This window comes from Sinohyriopsis cumingii, chromosome 6 (genome assembly GCF_028554795.1).
Source record: "Sinohyriopsis cumingii isolate HCF-2022 chromosome 6, ASM2855479v2, whole genome shotgun sequence".
NCBI classification, from domain to species: domain Eukaryota; kingdom Metazoa; phylum Mollusca; class Bivalvia; order Unionida; family Unionidae; genus Sinohyriopsis; species Sinohyriopsis cumingii.
Genome location: NC_142966.1, coordinates 152,114,822 through 152,133,511, shown reverse-complemented (window position 1 = coordinate 152,133,511; position 18,690 = coordinate 152,114,822). Strand labels below are relative to the sequence as shown.

Below are 18,690 nucleotides of genomic sequence, written 5' to 3'. Positions count from 1 at the left end.
TACACATAATGGTCTTAAGTTCAAGGTTACCAGTCTGTCTTAAGTTCAAGGTTACCAGTCTGGGATGGGACAGCACATGTGTTATTGGGATAACTGAGGAAAAGCTTTTTCTTAATGAATAAATAAGAGTACAGAATGTGGATGCTGTTATTGTAAGGTGGTGTGAAGAAGACAAGTTTTGATCCACTCAGATCATATTTTCAAGTTCAAAATTTTCAACTAATTTCAGAAAATCTTGAGATAAATAAACGCATATATGCAGCAATTGTTCAGATGCACATAAGATCACATCTTTAGTTTAATACGGTGATTGTTTGATATTTGTTTTTATGGTATCGGTTCTATTAGCATTTTAAAGACATTGTTACTTCACACTGAAGCAATTGGAACTAAATAACTTCTTCCAACACCAAGGCTGCTAACCATTGCTGGCCTAGGTATCAAACCTTGGATTATGAGTTGAATGCTCTACCAGCTAATTTACTGCTGTTCTGATTGTTCTGTTTATGGTGTAGGTTGACTAAATGTTGGTTCTAGTTCCATCTTTTGAGGGGAAAAAATTGATTGATTTATGATGTTGCATCTTGTGTGATTGATTGTAGGGGACATTTCCCATTCCAAACTGATGAGCCCCCCCCCCCATTTTAATAAAGTTCCATATCTGAATCATTTAAGAAGGACAGTTAAACAAAGTTTCCTTTCGACAGTTCTACACAGGTGCATTACTGGTTTTCAAATTACTTTTTCAGCAGTGAATTGTCGATAAACTGAAATTATTCATCATTTTGAATTATTATGTCATCAGATCTGGGCCCATTAACATTAGGGGCTTGTCTTGGCCTCAGTTGTGGACCCTGTAATCCCCAACATTACATATATTTTCCAAGGTTTTGTAAGGTGGTCATTGATGTTGTTGTTGTTTACTCATCCCCTCAGTATTAGCAAGGTGATATATAGAAGTATCTTCATGGGATGACTGGTTGCTGTGACACGTTGGATGGGTTTTTTTTCTTCTTTTTTTCTTCTTCTGGTTTTTAACAGCTCTTTACAACATCATTAGCTATATCATGCTGAAGAAAAGTAAAGTGCCTTTAACGGGACACAGTGAGGAAACCAACCAAGGCTGGCCTGGGCAGGTGTCGAACCCAAGGTCCTTGGATTGACAGTGTACCAACTGAAGTACCATGGCCAACATGCTACCAACTGAGGTACCATGACTCCCTCAACAACATTTAAATAACACATTGGCCTGCATTTCTGCAGGTCAGATATGTGGGTGGGGATATATCAACACACAAACACAGGCAAAAGACTGGCTTATGTAGGACTCTTGGAACAAAAATTCAGCTCCCATAGTATGCATTTCTTATTATAATCCCATCCTTGATGCAAGCTTCAGTGTGGAGAAATCCATATGTCCAGCAGATATTTTGTTTGGAACATATTTTTTATTTTGCACCTAAATAATTGGCTACTACTCGGTAGTACTTTCAGTAATGTGTTTTCCAATTTCAAGTTTGTACAAGGACACAAATTCCATTAATAAAAATGTTGTTGCTTTTTGACACATTAACCCCTGCTGGTTTTTGTCATTTTCGCCTGTAATTCGAGTAGGAAACACATTTTGAAAGCTATTTCTGAATACATCCTAACACATCAACTTCCAGGTGATTTTCCAATAACCTAATGCCTAGTTGTGTTAGAAACATCATTTTTCATTGGCTATTTGGCTCGCGCATGAGCAGAAGGGTGAAAGTTGGAGTTCTTTTTTTCATTTTTTTTCTTTGCTTAATGGACCCATTATTTTCGTATCGAGACCACTCTTTATTCCAAATGCCCATCTTATCCTACTTTTTGCAAAGGTTCGTCTGTCTGTTTGCAGTTCATACCAGTCTGCCTTAGATCTGAGACCAAAAATAAAATCTGGACACAAAATCAGATTCCAACCACGGCTGAATTTTGGGTGGAAAAAAATTGGGTCCAAAAAATGAGGTTTTTCCCTCTGTATTTTGTTGTGCAACTAGAACTTCCTGATTAGAGTAGGCAGGTCCTTTTAAAAAAAAACATTTAATATGATTTTTTTTGGTGATCTTTAAACCATGAGGGAAAAATGTGCTATGGTCAACATTGAGAAACTGACCATCTGTTGACTGGAAACATTTTTTTCTTCTTTTATTTGGTCTTATCAACTAGTCTTGGCTAGCCAGTCACATGTACTCTATTTTATCTTCATGTTTTAGACTGGTTCCCATTCTTCCATTTAATATTTAGTACTGAGAGTCCTTCCACTGTTTGCATCATGTACCAAAGAGATGCACTGAAAATTCATCAATATGTACATGAAGTTGGTATGCAAGTTTTTGTTTTGCAAGGTGGAATTTTTTCTCTAAAGTTGTCACTGTACATACTTACCTGATTAGTGAGACATACACCTTAAATGTCACACATATTTGTCTGTCTGATTAATCAAAGGGATGACAATGATCAATTGATGCCTAGTCAGGCCACCATAACTTCAATGGATTAGGATGGATGAGTGATAAATCTATGCACTGAGTCATGACTAACATATCAGTTCACATTTTTTGTCACTTCCTTGTCATCACTTAAATGTTATGACAACTACAAGATATGATTACTGTTGTTGTTATTATTTTTATTATTTTTATTATTATTATTATTATTATTGTTATTATAATGTTGATGATCATTGTTATCATTATCATTATCAGCATCATTGTTACAAAATAATATTGCTAGTCAAAATTGTCAGTCGTTCATCAGAAATTCCTTGAAGCTAGAGAAACGTGAATTTAGTATTCAGTGTTAGCGTGGGTGATTTTAGTTTGACAAAAGAATGTTTATAAAGTATTGTCCTGTATGATTACATAATTGATTTGCAATTTTTTAAAAATCTTATATAATTGAATTTTTTGTATATCACTTTACATGAGCATTGGCTTAAAACGGGATTATTACTTGTATCCATTTCACCAGGTAATTGCTTTGAAAGTATCAGACTACATAGTTTTTGAGGATAATATATCACGAGAATTATCATTTTAGTTTGTATGTCAGAGGAAACAGTGTAGATAACTAGTGAGATGATATTGCTGAAATGTGAGGTGATATTGCTGAAAGAATATATGAATATGTCAGTGTATTGGCAAAGCAAAGTATGTGATACTTGATAACAGCTTATAGGCTTGTAAATCCCATATTGTCATAAATTCATTCCATAACGGTCAAATTGCATTGAAAAATCTTGACCTCAGGTTAACTTGTTTTGTAAGAAAGAACTGTGTCCCAGATGAAATGTAATGCGCTGTATCAACATGATGTTTGCTTAAAGAGACCAAAATTATAGTACTAGATCACTCAGTTGTTGTGAGGGGCAATTTTCTTATTTCATTTGTTGATTTTAGGGACAGATCCTCAGAATTTTTCCATAACCTTTGGTTACTTGTAGGGAACTGTTGAATTATGACAATTATGTGTAGAATGTGGTATACAATTATTGATAGATGTGACAGTTTTTAATATTTCTTATAGACAGACCAAAGTGCTTTAATTCTAGGGTTGCCCAAAAGTAACCAGAGGTTTTCCAAGTATGTACTTGCTTATAAAGTCGAGACAGACTTCAAACTGCAGATCAAGTTGTGCTGTTGCATAATGTGCCAGCAGATCTGTGTCTGTGCAGTTTGTTATGAGTAATCAGTAGAATAAACAACATAGATCCTGATCTGCTGGTGCATTATGAGGTAGCAGATTAGTGTCTATCGTGCTTGCAGATGGACTTAACTTTTAGTGAGTATATACAGAAGTCAAATGGATATGAATATAAATGTTGCTTGGTTGGTTTTTAAGGGAACTGTTAACACATTATTCTATATGTCATGGCAGAATAGCATGCAGAGGTAGCTGGCTCTTGCTGGCCTTGGCAGGTGTCGAACCTGTGATCCTTGGATTAGGAGTTGCATGTTGTACCACCATTGTTCATTAGTAGCTTAGACTGTGTGCTATTAACTCTTATATTTTATCTTTGTCACAAAAAATGATCTCCAAGGTAACCATAGAAAAAACAAAAAGAGTAAAGATAAATATCATTATGGTTGATTTTAAACTGAACTGAGTGCTGCCCACACTTGCCGAATAGAGGGGACTTAAACGTTTAGAAGAAAAAAAGCAATCAGAGGTTATACTGATTCTGATTTCCCTGGCCACCAGTTGGTCCATGATCCTTTATATAAATACAAAGAATAAAAGACGAAATCTTCAATGAAAATGCTTTTTTCTCCATAGTAGTATACAGAGAGCAAACAACGTACACTCGAATTGCCAAAATAAAGTTTAGAGGGGAATGGTTACTCCTGCATTAGGGATGAGGAATTCAAATCCCAGTACAAAAAGATTGTGACAGGCCAGTTCAGTAATGATCCTAGGTGCTGAGGTCATGGATTTATAAACTTCTGCAATAAATATGGGCTTTTCCAGCCTTACATGCTTTGAATGGGTTCTTGTTCAGTCTGACTATGTAAACAAAGGACAGAGTTGTTGTTGAGGACATGAAAATTGTAGCAAATAATGCTGTAGTCTAACTCAATAGCAACTGATTCAAAGCATAGAATGTTTCAAAGTGATTATTTATTGCAGAAATTAATTGATGATGATTCAATAAATGGCTTTTGCTTTCTTGAAGAAACAAGATACAGGTATGGGTACCATATGTACTCGCTTATAAGTCAAGCCAGATTGCAAACAGCAAAGATTCTAATCTGCCATAGCATATTGCACCTGAGGTCTGGGTCTTTGTTGTTTGTCTACTGATTACTCCAAAACAAACTATACAGACCCAGATCTGCCGGTGCATTATGCTTTGATAGATTTGGGTGTGTGCAGTTTGCAGTTGGATTCGACTTCTAAGTGACTATAGATTGCAACCCATATTTTTTTGTGATTCTTTTCCATAAATGCTGCACTGTTAGACCTGGAAGGGTCAGTGGGCCCTCGCTTGTTCCTTTTCTGAAGTGAGAACTGATCAACTTATTGACATGCTTTCAAATATAAATCAGTTAAATAATAGAATTAGGTATGTTTGCGGAACAACTCATTTTTCAAATTGTGTCATATAATACCAGAAAGACCCACCCAAGGATAAATAAGTGTAACATTGGTTGTTTACTTACATTTTTTCATGTACCAATAACATGCTTCTTTCATGACTGGAGGAATATACAAACATGATAACCAAAATTGAGCATAATTATCATTCCAATGTTTTGCATGTGGGTATGTGCACATTCACTGTTTATGCCAAGAAAGGTTTTGTTTGTATAAAAAAGTAATAAATTTATATTAGGAAATATTCATCTTTTCCAATTTCTTTGAATTTTTGTTCTGAACTTTGCATTTTCTGTTGAAAATATACTGAAAATATTAATAGAGAATCTGGAAACATCTAACCATAAAGTGAGTTATTTTTTTTACCTGTATCACTATACCCCAGGTATGCATTAATATCAGTACTTGCTGTGATTAACAGAGTTCATGGTTGCCTGCGAACATACATTTTTCATTTTGTTGATTTTGATTATATTTAAAAGGAGGAATTTAGTTGTTTGGAAACCATAATGCCTACTGCAGGTGTTTTCATTGACCAACATAGCATGTGACACATTGTGACACAGACATTGCATTATTGAAACTTAACTACATTGCCATAGAAATTTTACAACATTGCAATGGAAATGTTACTACTTTGCAATGGAAATGTTACTACTTTGCAAGAGAACTTTTACTACTTTGCAGTGTAAGCTAGAAACTTTGTTACTTTACAACAGAAATTTTGCTACTTTGCAATTCAAATTTTCTACATTGCAATGGAAACTTTACTACATTGCAATAGAAACTGTACCAGTAAGGGAAAATACTGCTTTGCAATGGAAACTTCTACCTTACAATAGAAAGTTTACTAATTTGCAATGAAAATTGTACTGGTTTTTACTAAATTGCAATGAAAACTGCTACATTTCAAGAGAAACTGCACTACTTTGAAATGGAAACTGTATTACTTTGCAAGGGAAGCTTTACTACTTTGCAAAGGAAACATGGTAATGGAAACTTTACTACATTGCAATGGGAACTATACTTCATTGCAATGGGAACTTTTCTTCATTGCGGTGGAAACTACTATAATGCATGAGGGAAACTGTACTATACTTTGAAATGGAAACTTTACTACTTTGCACGGGAAACTTTACTACATGGTAATGGAAACTTTACTACATTGTAATGGAAACTTTACTACATTGCATGTCATAAATTGTGATTTTGTTCAGTTATTGTCCATTTTTGTGTTTAAAAAATATTGGTGTATTCCAATTTAACATTTTTGAAAAAACCTAGTTTCACAGTAATACTTTGCTGAAAAGTAACCTTCAAAGTAAGTCAGATTGATCGGAGATCTTTAGCTCTTTTGCTCATGCTTCTTGCATGACATACTTCCATTGACAAAAATTTCAACTCATTCGCTGTGAAGAAATCACATTATAACCATTACCATATGAGTTACTTCATGCATATTCATATATCCCTGATTATTTTTAATTTTGGACTTCTTTGTCCTCTAAAATGGCTATAATATCTGTGATTATTGGCACAGTGTCTGTATGCTCCTTATTGTTGGACATGACATACCATTTGGAAATAACATACCATTTTTATCAGATTTTTTTTATTGCACTTTATATTTACAATACCTCAAAAGAATTTGATTTCCTGCCTTCGTAGTCATCATTTACAGAAGTTATGGCCCCATATTGACTGTCCTGAAGTTTTCGTGATAATCAAAATCTATCACAGTGAATTAGGAGTGGTAGAATTCAGTCTTTTTTTCTTAAGTGGCATGCTCATTTCCAGACTGAAGAGTATTTCAAGAGTTTTGATGGACAGGTCTGAAATTAGCAATGTAATTGACACCTGCTGTGGAGTTTCTAGCAGTAGTCAAACATAATTGACAGTGTGTGACTAATTTACATCCTGGTAAGTAGGACATGGAAATGTGTAAGCATGATCTTCTCTTTTTCTCAATGTAAAAATTGTGTAGTGTTTGATCACTGCATACTTACTGCATCTAGATTGAGAGCAAAGTAAGCAGAGAACTGGACCGTAATCTTTCTGGAGTAAAATTGTACGACCTTTTGATGATTGAGCACTATAAAAAGTACATCGTATTTGGCATTAAAAATAAAATCCATCAGTAATACCTGTACAAGAATTGAATGGGAGCTATATAAAATATTAAAGGGTTTTCAAGTTCATTTTACAGTGTATAAATGCAGAACGATCTTTGTTAAAATGAAGTTGTGAAATATGAGGTAGTCAGATAAGGAGGAATTAAGCGGGACATATTTGTATGTTTTCTATGTAAGGGGAGAAATTGGAGACAGAATTATCAGTCTTTCGGGATGCACAAAAGATCCTGCTTAGAACACATTCACAATTCACATTTTATGCTTGGTTTGGAGAAGCCAGTATAGATAAATCAGCTAAATTTCTTTTAAACCAGGTAATGATAGGGTTGGGGATAGTTGAACTTTCATTTTCCAATTGAAATATTTTAATTTTTGGTTAAAAACAGAAAGTGTCAGTTTTAGCAGTTTTAGCAAAATGAATCGCCTCATTTTGAAAATCAAATTCCCTGGAAATAAATTCTGTATTCCTGGATTGGCTTCTGTTTAAATGAGCTTTGTACTGTGCAGGATGGATGAAAAACCGGTCTTCAATTTAAGTAACACCAAGGCATTTTTTCTGTGCAATCCAGATTGTGTTAAGCACAAAGAAAGGGCCATTTCCAATCTGAGAGCCATTTGAATCGGACATCTGAAGATAATGTGCACAAACTTAGTTATGAGCTTTTGCTACTGCACACAGATTTACTGCTTGCCAAATCTGTACTTGTCAAATTTAATTATCTGCTGCAAGTTTTATGCACCATTTTTTAAAATTATATTTCCTTTCATTCATGTAATGCCAGTGACACTGTTTACACTCAACATTTTGTTAGTACCTTATATCCTCTCTTATTAGTCGACTCAAACTGCAAGCAACAAAGATCCTGATCAGCAGTAGCATAATGTGCCAGCTGATCAGGGTCTGTTTTGATCATTCCTTTACAAACTGCACAGACCCAGATCTGTCAGCGCATTATGCCAGATCAGATATGGGTCTGTGGCAGTTGCAGTTGGACTTGTCTTAAAAGCAAGTATAGCTGGTATTAGAATGGTTTTATACTATTTCATTCAATAGGGCACAAACCTATATTAAAATATAGAGGTTTACCCATTGTGAAGATTTAAAATGTGCTATTTTTAATATAACTTGAAAAAAAAATCAAATTTAGTTTCATGTCTGGATGATTCTCTGCAAAGACTGTCTATTTGGTATACCAGGTTTAGGGTAACTTGACATTCAGTAGATAGTTTTAAGTAAGTTTGCAAATTAAAGGAGAAAGGAGTTAGTCCAGATTAATTTTGGGATGTATTGTAAGTGACAGTACAGTAGGCAGGGTTGTTCTCAAAATGAAAATGAAGGAGTACATCTGGAGTTTCTTGACACATAGAATAGTTTGAGGAATTGACAGTTTGGATATAAAAAGACATTTTCTTTGCCAGAATAGTAGAGTTAAGTAAACTGTATGAAGGATGTTCAAAGAATAGCAAAATTTTGTCAGTTGTGGACATTTCTCCTGTATAAAAAAATGCTTAATAAGCTACTGAAATTACGACAGGTTCTTCAGTTTTCCTAAGGTAGTTGGTTTGTGTAGAATTTGTGCTACAGTGGAACTCAATAAAAAATAACTATTTCATTATGAATTATATGATGCCACTTCTTGTCTTGGTTTGTCATAGAGCTTGAACTCCTGGGTTGGGGTGGGGAAAGAGATTTTTGTAAAATTTTGTTTGCAAAAAAGTAAAATTCTTTTATGATTTTAATAATCACTTTAACAATTTGAGGAAGAAAAAATGGCAAGTTTGCATGTAGTACAACTTTTCTTGGGTTTAATTTATAAGTCATCTATTTTGGATTAAGAGAGAGAGAGAGAGAGAGTGAAAGAGAGAGAGTCTTTGTTAGCTCAACTCATTCATGTTCCTCATTGTAAAAATTAGACCTTGTAAAATTTGTGTGATCTTCACGGTGACTTAAGTATATGGCATTTAAAGTGATGAAATATCTTCTAATGGGGATAGTACAGATGTGAAAGATTAAAACCAGTTTATTTAAAGCATGGCATTTCTTCTGTGATAGAACTCAGAATGAAGCTATTTCCTGTTTTACAATATTTACACGTCAATAGTGATAATATTTGATAATGATAATATTCCAGGTTTGCTTTGCATGAAATATTGCCCAGTAGGATTTTAAATAAATGTTTAGTATTGATTGTGTCCCATTTGAGATGTGTTCTAGCTTTGACTCTTGTAAATAAATCAATACTCATGTACACCATGCTGTGACCCTGAAGAATGTATTGAAAAATTGATTTGGTTTCTTAATAAGATCAGTGTTATTGCTGGTCACCTATTGCAGTGGATAGTTTCCAGGTGAGTAACAGGTGAAAAATAAAAACAGGTCACTTCATATCTGTGGACAAGGTGTGACAGTAGTAACCCACACATTTGGTTATCTGAGAGACTTTTGGGTTCACCACAACATGTACAAAATATCTTTTGTTTCTTTGGGTTGGTTCCTTATGGCACAGCAACACAAGTAGGTTATTTAGTGCCCAGGAAGTTGGAATATAAAGTGCCTTGCCCAAGGACACACCATGGTAGCTGACCCAGGCTGGAAAAATGCGGAACATATTACTTAGAATACAGCAAAAAGTATACATTGTAATAAAGTTTAATTGCTTGTAACACACAGATCCTATTATTGGTTACTGAACAAAATTGCAACAAGAACAATCTTTGTTTGTTTCTAAAACTTTGAAGAAGTCCAAAACAGTTAAAAGTTATTGAGACAACTTTGATCAATGTACAGGAGAGTACATGCGGTGGCATATAATATTTTTCTCCGATGACGATACAAATATCGTAAATCTATGCGAGTATAAATGTTGCCCTTGTGCTTACCTTCTAAGAAGGTTGTGATCAGACGAGTGTGACAGAATTTGCATTATGATAATTGGTTCAGTGATTGGGGTTGGTGGGTCATTATTGGGTGAAAGGGTGGGTGGGAGCGCCAGCCCGAAAATGCAGTGAAAAGCGTAGATGGTGTGTCGTTGTAATAGCTCTAGAATTTGATTTTGCAAACAGTTTGTCATTCATTTGTTATATATGTACATATCTTGCTAATAATCATGACCTGTTGATTGTAATATTTTTAAGATGCATTCTGTAGGGCTGAGTGGGACTTTCGCATGGAAATAAACTAAATTTGAGAAGCCCATTAGTAGTTCAGAATTATATTTACAAGCATTAGTTTTGTTAAGGCTTGTGTGACTATATCAGTTTCTATAAGTAAATGGCCCATATTTATAAATAATATGACATGGTTGAATGGCATACATCTTTAATAACCGTGCTGTGGTCCGATTTGGTTAATTTATATTTTTTTTTTTACTATGTCATCTTGTTTGGTCGTTTATAATTCATTAGGACCAGGATCAAGTTAAGGAATAGTATGGGCATCGTTGTTAAAACCAGTAGCTGAAGTAAAACGTGAATTATCATATTTTCTCAGGTCCATTTGCAAACGATATAGACCTTTATCTTCTGTTGCATAATGTGCTGGCAGATCAGGGTCTGTGTTGTTTGTAAAGTCTTATATTTGAGAACGTAGTTTGTTTCGTTACTGTCACAAATTGAGTTTTATTGGCTACATGTAAAAACCATCATTTGTGATGAGCACATCCTGAAACACGAAACTGCCTGCACCATTTTAATACATTTATGTAAATTTTGTTTGAAAATAACTGAAATGCAATTCTCAGTGGCACAACCTGACAACAAAAAACTCATGTAACAGGTGTCAAAATTTAACAGAATTTGTCCATTTGGAAAGAGTGTTACTGTTGCATATACATGTATTGTTTGACCAATCAGAAAATGTTATATTTGCAGATGTTCTTTGACCAATCAGAAAGCATGTTACATTTAGAACATATCAGAATATGCAGTTTGCAGATGGACTAAATTTATAAGCGAGTATAGGTTCAGTAATTGATTGACTAGGTTTGTTTCCATTAGTGGAAATTTGCCTTTGTTGTCTTGGAAATCCTACTTTGTTCATAAAACATAACTTAGGCTCATTAATGCTTTTGTTAAAAATTTTATTATTTATACGATGTTTTTATGGTGGAAACAAAAGGTTTGTGTCAAGGTAGGAGTCATAGTATTATATATATTTGCTGTTATTGGGTGAAATTTATTAAATATAGTGAAAATGAATAATTCAAAAATAAAATAGTTTTCACTTTACCTTCTATTGTGAAGGCCTGATGCACCGATCTGCATATCACATGTTATTGTAAAGGCCTGATGCACCCATCTGCATGTAATATGCTATAATCCTGAAATCATTATTGATGGTGACTGGTTAGTGTGCAGAGCTTGTGACTGAAAGGGTGCAGGCATCCATCATCCCAGATCGACTACAGTTGGTGTATCGTTGATCAATGAACTTCATTCCAGTTGCCCCAGCACTGAATAACCTAGTTATGTCGGTGTGCCATAAAAAACTGAAACAAACAAATCCAAAACAAAACCCCTACTCCAGCATTGTTTTAACCCTTGAAACTTTTTACCCTTCAAAGAGTTTGCATTTTCAGTGTACTGGTTTACAGGATGTGGAAAATTATGTTCAGAAATTGTCTTATAAATGAAAAGCGACCAAATCAGTTTATATAAACAGATGAAATCCACATTTATGTGAACTAGTTGAATTTAATATCATAAAGAAGTGATTTTGTTACTTGAAGCAGAACATTGTACACTTCATTTAAGAGGTATTTACTTTGTTGCAAATAGATATAGTGGCTTTAATCAGTCATTGTGATTGTGATCGAGGCTGGAATTAAAGATAAATGCTTTGTAAATATTGCATGTTTATTCTTCAAATAATAGCAAGAACTTTATGTAACCAGTCACATTTGTTACAAAGAGTAACTAATTATATGAACCTTATGCAAGTTGCTGGAAGTTTGAACAAAAATGTATTTTATATTCAGCTGTTGTGTTTTATTGCGAAGTAGTGCGTGTTTGAAATTTACTTTCATGTATATGTCCTCATGTGTGGTTGCTTTCAAAACATCAATGCACAGGTATATTTATTATACATTCTATAATTTTTTAACCTGCATAAAAATAAGTTTGTATTGTTCATGTGTGCATCTAGATGTGTTAACGCTTTGATATTTAACAAAGATATCGTATGAACATTTGGCATGAAATCTTTAAGGAATTTTCTGTGTCAGTGGTGATTGATAAAAAGAAGATTTTAAAGGAAAATAGTAAGAATAATTGCTGCTCTTTTTCTGCAGGCTGAGGTTACAGTCAATGACCTGAATGACACCCCACCAAAGTTTTCCAGTGGATATTACAAGGTTGCTGTCAGAGAGGATGTTATTGCTGGTTACGCCATTTTGACATTGACAGTGGATGACCCAGATACGATTGGGGGACTTTTTATGACTATTACAGATGGCAATGATGGTTCCTTTAAAATTTTTCAAAATGGTAAGGAACCTACTCAGCAAGAGCATATCTCCCAAAAAGAAAAGAGATTTATTTTTCATTATAATGGAGATGGTGTTTATTGATGCAGAGTCTGTTCTTTTGTGCAATTCACTCTAGTTTAAACAATTGAACCAAAAATGAACCAAATGTTCGAAATCTGTATATCACATTTTCAAGTCTTATCTTCTATTTCATGAGGTCCTGTTGGTATTTAGAAAATTTTGCCTATTTTTTTTTTTCTCCAAATGCAATTGAGAATTTTTCCTGAATATAATAAGTTCTTGAATTGATGTGATGGTGACAACTGCATTACTTAAGGTGATGGTTGTGTTGTTGTTCATGACTGATGACAACAATGATGATAGTGGTGGTAATTTTGGTGATGATGTGGATAGTTGTTTGGGGAGATTTTGATGAAGATTATTCATAGATGAAGACCAAGGAAAATAAAAAATGTAACCTCCACCTTTTTTATTTTGAAGAAAGGGATTAGTAGAAAAAAGCAATGAGCCTGTACTGACCTAAATATATAATGGCTTCAATCTGATTAAAATCATATCTCCACTGTTATACACGAAGATCTGACAGCGACATCATAGGGGTCATGTTCTGGCAACCTAAGTTATTACCACAATCACTAATTTTTTCAGCCAATCAGATGAAGTCTTGTATCTTCGAGTTTGGAAACTGAGCAGTGTGGATGAAAAGCATGAATATGTACTGAACGATTTGATTCACTTTCAGATTTTTGAAAGCTGCATTTCCATTGGCTAATTCAAAGGTCACCAGAACATGACCCCTAAGCGGTTATGATCAGATCTTTACCTAGGACATGAGAGATCTGATTTTAATCAGATGGATCATGGCTCTTTGATGTCAGTTTCTCAAATTATATATTTTAGTGATATGTATTGGTGTTTCGAAAGTTTATATAGCAGTTCTGTATTATAATGCTGCCTTTCAAAGGCATATAATAATACAGCCTTATTGTAAAACTTGCCTTATAATTAAGTACATCACAATACACAATAATTTTAGCATTACATAATATGTATATGTTTATACATATACCAACATTTCTTATAATGAAGGGTGCTATAGTGAGGAAGTTTTTACCTACATCTAAACTGTATAGCATTGTTTTTTTTAAAATTAAAGTTTGAATGATGTCATGTATTATTTCAGGTACTTTAGTCACAACCAGAAAACTGGATCGTGAATTTGTATCGCAGTACACCTTGCGCGTACAAGCCAATGATGGAAGCCTCGTCTCTTATACCACCATCGTTGTTTATCTCAATGATGTGAATGATAATGCACCACAGTTTACACAAAACATGTACTCAATTGATATCCCAGAGGACACTCCCATTGGGACCACAATAGAGGGGGTTAGGGCAATGGACCTTGATGAGGGGATCAACAAACGCATCAGATATTACTTCGCATCAGAATGGGGAAATGACACGTTTTTTCTTGATGCAGAGAGAGGACTTTTTATCACTCAGCGTGTTCTTGACTTTGAAGAGGTAAGCCTGATATCTTTTATATGTTATTTCCCTTTTTTAATTGCCTGCCATGAGATGGAGCAGATTGTGTTTTAATGATGTTTTTGTGTCTGTTGCCATATTTATTTCGCCACAATGAGTTTAGTTGTTAACAGTTGAGAGTTACCAAGCTTTTTGTATAGCTTGTATTTAATGTAAAGGGGAACCATATCAATTTTGAGCTTGAAAGGAGGAAATTGTTTCTGGACAGTAACTTAAATTCACCATCATTGTTTACAATGCTTGCACTTAAGGGTTTGATTTAGGATTATAAGGTCAAAGTCACAGACTGAAAGAAGAAAAATGTTTCCTGCATGATTACTCAAGTTCAGAATATTTACAGTTGCCAAACTTTGTGAATGGCTTGCACTTGTGGTAAAAAGGAACTCTATGAAGCTTCAGCTCAATAGGTCAAATGTCAATGTCACTGATTAAAGAAAAATATTTTCCACTTAATAATTTCAGTTGTCCACCATCCATTTTTCCAAACCTTTGTGTATGACTTGCACTTGGTGTAACATAGAAAGAACCCTGTTGATTTTGGAGTCAAAATTTTTAAAGGGTCAAATGCCAAGGTTAACATAACTGAAAGAATAGACATTTTTTCTGCACAATAACATTAGTTCTAGATGACATACCTCAGCCAAGATTTGGGGATGGTTGCTCCTGAAATAAGGAAGATAGCTATTGGGTGTTTGTGGGTTGAAAGGTCAAGGCCACTGACTGAAAGAAGGACATTGGTTTCTGTACAGTTTGGTCAGATATACTTCATGGAGCTGGCCCAAACTTTGTGGATGGCTTGCATTTAGGTTAAGGAAGAACCCTGTTGGATTTTAGTTTCAAAAGATCAGAGGCCAATGTCACTCAGACTGAAAGAAGAAAAGAAGAAAAATCCTGTACAAAATTTCATTTGTCTACATACAAAATTATTCAGTTTTTGTACATTGTTCAATACAAGGTCTAGTGTTATATACATATACAGAATACATTAAAGAGACATCATTTGAATGGCTTTGTTTCCATGCATTAATCAGAAATTTCATTTAAAGTATGTTGATTTGATTCATATATAACAATACTCTCTTTAAAAATGCCAGATGTGTAACAAATCTCACATGGGACCAAAAATACATTGTTTCTTTGTTCAGTTAAGTCCCAGGTATTACTATTTATGTGGATTAAAAATCATGAACCATAAAGGAACTAAATTTTTTTAAAATACAAAATTGGAAAAGTACATTTATTTCACAGGAGGTCTTTTTAAATGTTTTATTAATGTGGATTTATTTTCTTTACACTTGTATGATCTGGTCATTGCCATTGCTACCATAGTATACAAAGAGGAAAGCACTAATAATATATGGGGGCATTACTAATAATATATGGGGGGCATTCCATATTATAATGCAGTTGTTGACAGTTTTCTGTTGCTATAGAATTATTGAATTCATTGAGTGAGAAAACCCCAGTGAATTTGATATTGAATTAGTCCAGTCTCTGGCTCTGCTCTCCATGTCACTTACACAGAGTGAGCTGTCCCAGATCATGCACATTCTCCTGTGACCACCTTCTGGTTTTTACAAAGCAACCTCTTTCAGGTAACCTTGTTCTGCAGTCACTGTCCCATTTACATTACTTGGATTTAGCCTGGTATCAGTTGTCATAAAAACTTCAGCCAAGGTGCTTATTTCCATTGAGAAACTGTGTGCATGTGATTCCCTGAGACAAATGAGATTAATCATTGGTTTTGGTGGCATTATCAACTCAAGGTGTTTTTCCTTTGGTTACTGTAAGCTTGATGGAAATGGAGACATCATTATTTACCAAATACATTCATTTAAAAGTCAAATCTGCCTGCAAAATGCACAGACCCAGTTCTGCTATCACATGATGCACTTACACAACTGATGCTGAACAGTTTATTAGGGGTAATCAGTAGAAGAAACAACATAGACCCTGATCTGCTGGGGGCATTGTGCAATGGCAGATAAGGCTCTGTGTTGTTTGCAGATGGATGCAACTTTCATGCAAGTATATACGCTATGAAAAAAACAGATCTATTATTATGACAAGGGGTTATCACTAATATGGAAAATACTGTCTGGACAAGCATATGACCTCCAGCAAAAACCCTCTCCATCATAATGATGGTCTCAGATGAGAGCACATCCATTCTGACCACAGGAATAAGCAGAATGGGATATTGGTTGTAGGTGCCCATACAGAATTTTGGAGAAATTTACACATTAAAAATAACATGTTAATTAAAGCAGCTATTCCACCAAGGGTATGATTTTAGAGACTTCTCAACATAAAGTAAAAAACCTTTAACAGACACCTGTATTAAGGACAACACTGAATGGTCCTTCCTCCTTTTTTATGATCATGTTTAGTTCTCTTCATGGAACAAGTGCCAATGGAAGACACATTTTTTGTGATCCCTTGAGTATCTTGCACTGTTTTTAGTGATCACACATTCATATTTAGGATTCCTGCTTGTAGAGGACACCCGTGATGCTCTTTTCCAAAATTTAAATATACAGATGTACTATATATAAAGGACACCTGTCCACAAAAGACCTTGTGTTCCTTTGAGTATCCTTTATGGGCACTGTATTACCTTGTGTTCCTTAGAGTATCCTTTATAGGCACTGTATTAAAGATTCAGGATTGAAATTATCTTGAGTTTGAAGTCTTTGTCAAAGCTTGTGTGTTCAGACTCATGCTCGAGTTAAAAACTGACAAGAGCTTCAGTGGCTGAGTGAATAACATCACAGATTCATGATAAAAAGGATGCAGGTTCAGATCATATCATCAGAGCAACCCATGCCAGCATCGTGTCATCAGATCAACCTTTGCCAGCATCATGTCATCAGATCAACCCATGTCAGCATCCTGTCATCAGACCAACCCATGTCTGCATCCTGTCATCAGACCAACCCATGCCAGCATCCTATCATCAGATAAACCCATGCCAGCATCCTGTCATCAGACCAGCCTATGCCAGCATCCTGTCTTCAGATCAACCTATGCCAGAATCCTGTCATCAGACTAACCCATGCCAGCATCCTATCATCAGATCAACCCATGCCAGCATCCTGTCATCAGACCAGCCCATGCATGCATCCTGTCATCAGACCAACCCATGATAGCATCCTGTCATCAGACCAACCCATGGCAGCATCCTATCATCAGGTCAACCCATGCCTGCATCCTGTCATCAGATCAATCTATGCCAGCATCCTGTCTTCAGATCAACCTATGCCAGAATCCTGTCATCAGACCAACCCATGCCAGCATCCTATCATCAGACCAGCCCATGCTAGCATCCTGTCATCAGACCAAACCATGCCACCTACCATGGTGCATCCATGTGTTCAGTTGACTTTTTTGTGGCTAAAAAATTTTGATAGCAGGATTGTTGGTTTCATGCTGGTTTTTAGTCCTTTGACTCCAGCATTTTGAGGGATACAGTTTTGTCATGTTTAAAATTAATAAAGACAAAAATTCCAACATTTTTATTTGGTGCATGTCCATTATATGGGATTGGGTAATTAGGAGATTATAAATCAGACTCTTAACAACTATAATGTGGCTGGCAGTCATCAAAATCAACAAAGTAGGTGATTACCATCAATACAAACTTATAAGACGATGAGTCCAGTTGCAAACTGCGCAGACTCAGATCTGCCATCTCAATGTGCAGACAGCTCTGGGATTGTGTAGTTTGTTAAGAATAATCAGTAGAACAAAAGGAATAGACCCTGATTTGTAGGCACATTGTGCTATGACAGATCTGAATCTTTGTTGTTTGCAGTTTTACTCGACATATAAGCAAGTATATCTGGTAGATTTTTTTTAGGTGATTCATATCAGTGAAAAAAAAGGAATTTGGTATTTGCAATGTTCAGCATTTGTTACTGTATATACTTGCATGCAAGTCATCAGGTCAAACTGCAAACAACAAAGACCATAATCTGCTGAATCATAATGCGCTTGCAAATCAGAGTCCATGTTCTACTGATTACTCCTAACAAAATGCACAAACCCAGATCTACTGGTGCATTATGCAGTGGCAGATCTGGGTCTGTGCAGTTTGCAGTTGGGCCCTTATAAGGGAGTATGGACAGCAATTTGTCTTCTGAGCTTAAGTTCCAAATTACTGATGGTCTGTAATGTATTTTCAAGACTGCATCAGTAACAATAGAGACATGATCTTAGAAAGAAAAAACTTGGAGAAATGCATAATTTACCTTTAGATTAATGAACTAACACACAAAATTAATTTCTTCATAAAGAAATGGAATTATTATATGAAACACTGGTAGCAAATGGACAAAGACTGCAATCACATGAGAGTAAGATCCAAAACTGATAATTCCATAGTGCGGCTCATTTGAAATAAG

The 18,690-nt window shown here is 35.1% G+C and overlaps 1 protein-coding gene across 1 annotated transcript in view; it reads left to right on the top strand.

Moving 5' to 3' along the window:
• The window catches only part of LOC149798271 (cadherin-related tumor suppressor-like), a 204,720-nt gene that overhangs the window by 61,306 nt on the left and 124,724 nt on the right, over window positions 1–18,690 (top strand). Inside the window, exons 2-3 of the mRNA XM_089963405.1 lie at window positions 12,542–12,737; window positions 13,923–14,266. Of these exons, the coding sequence (XP_089819531.1) occupies window positions 12,542–12,737; window positions 13,923–14,266 (540 nt within the window). The remainder of the gene's footprint in view (window positions 1–12,541; window positions 12,738–13,922; window positions 14,267–18,690) is intronic.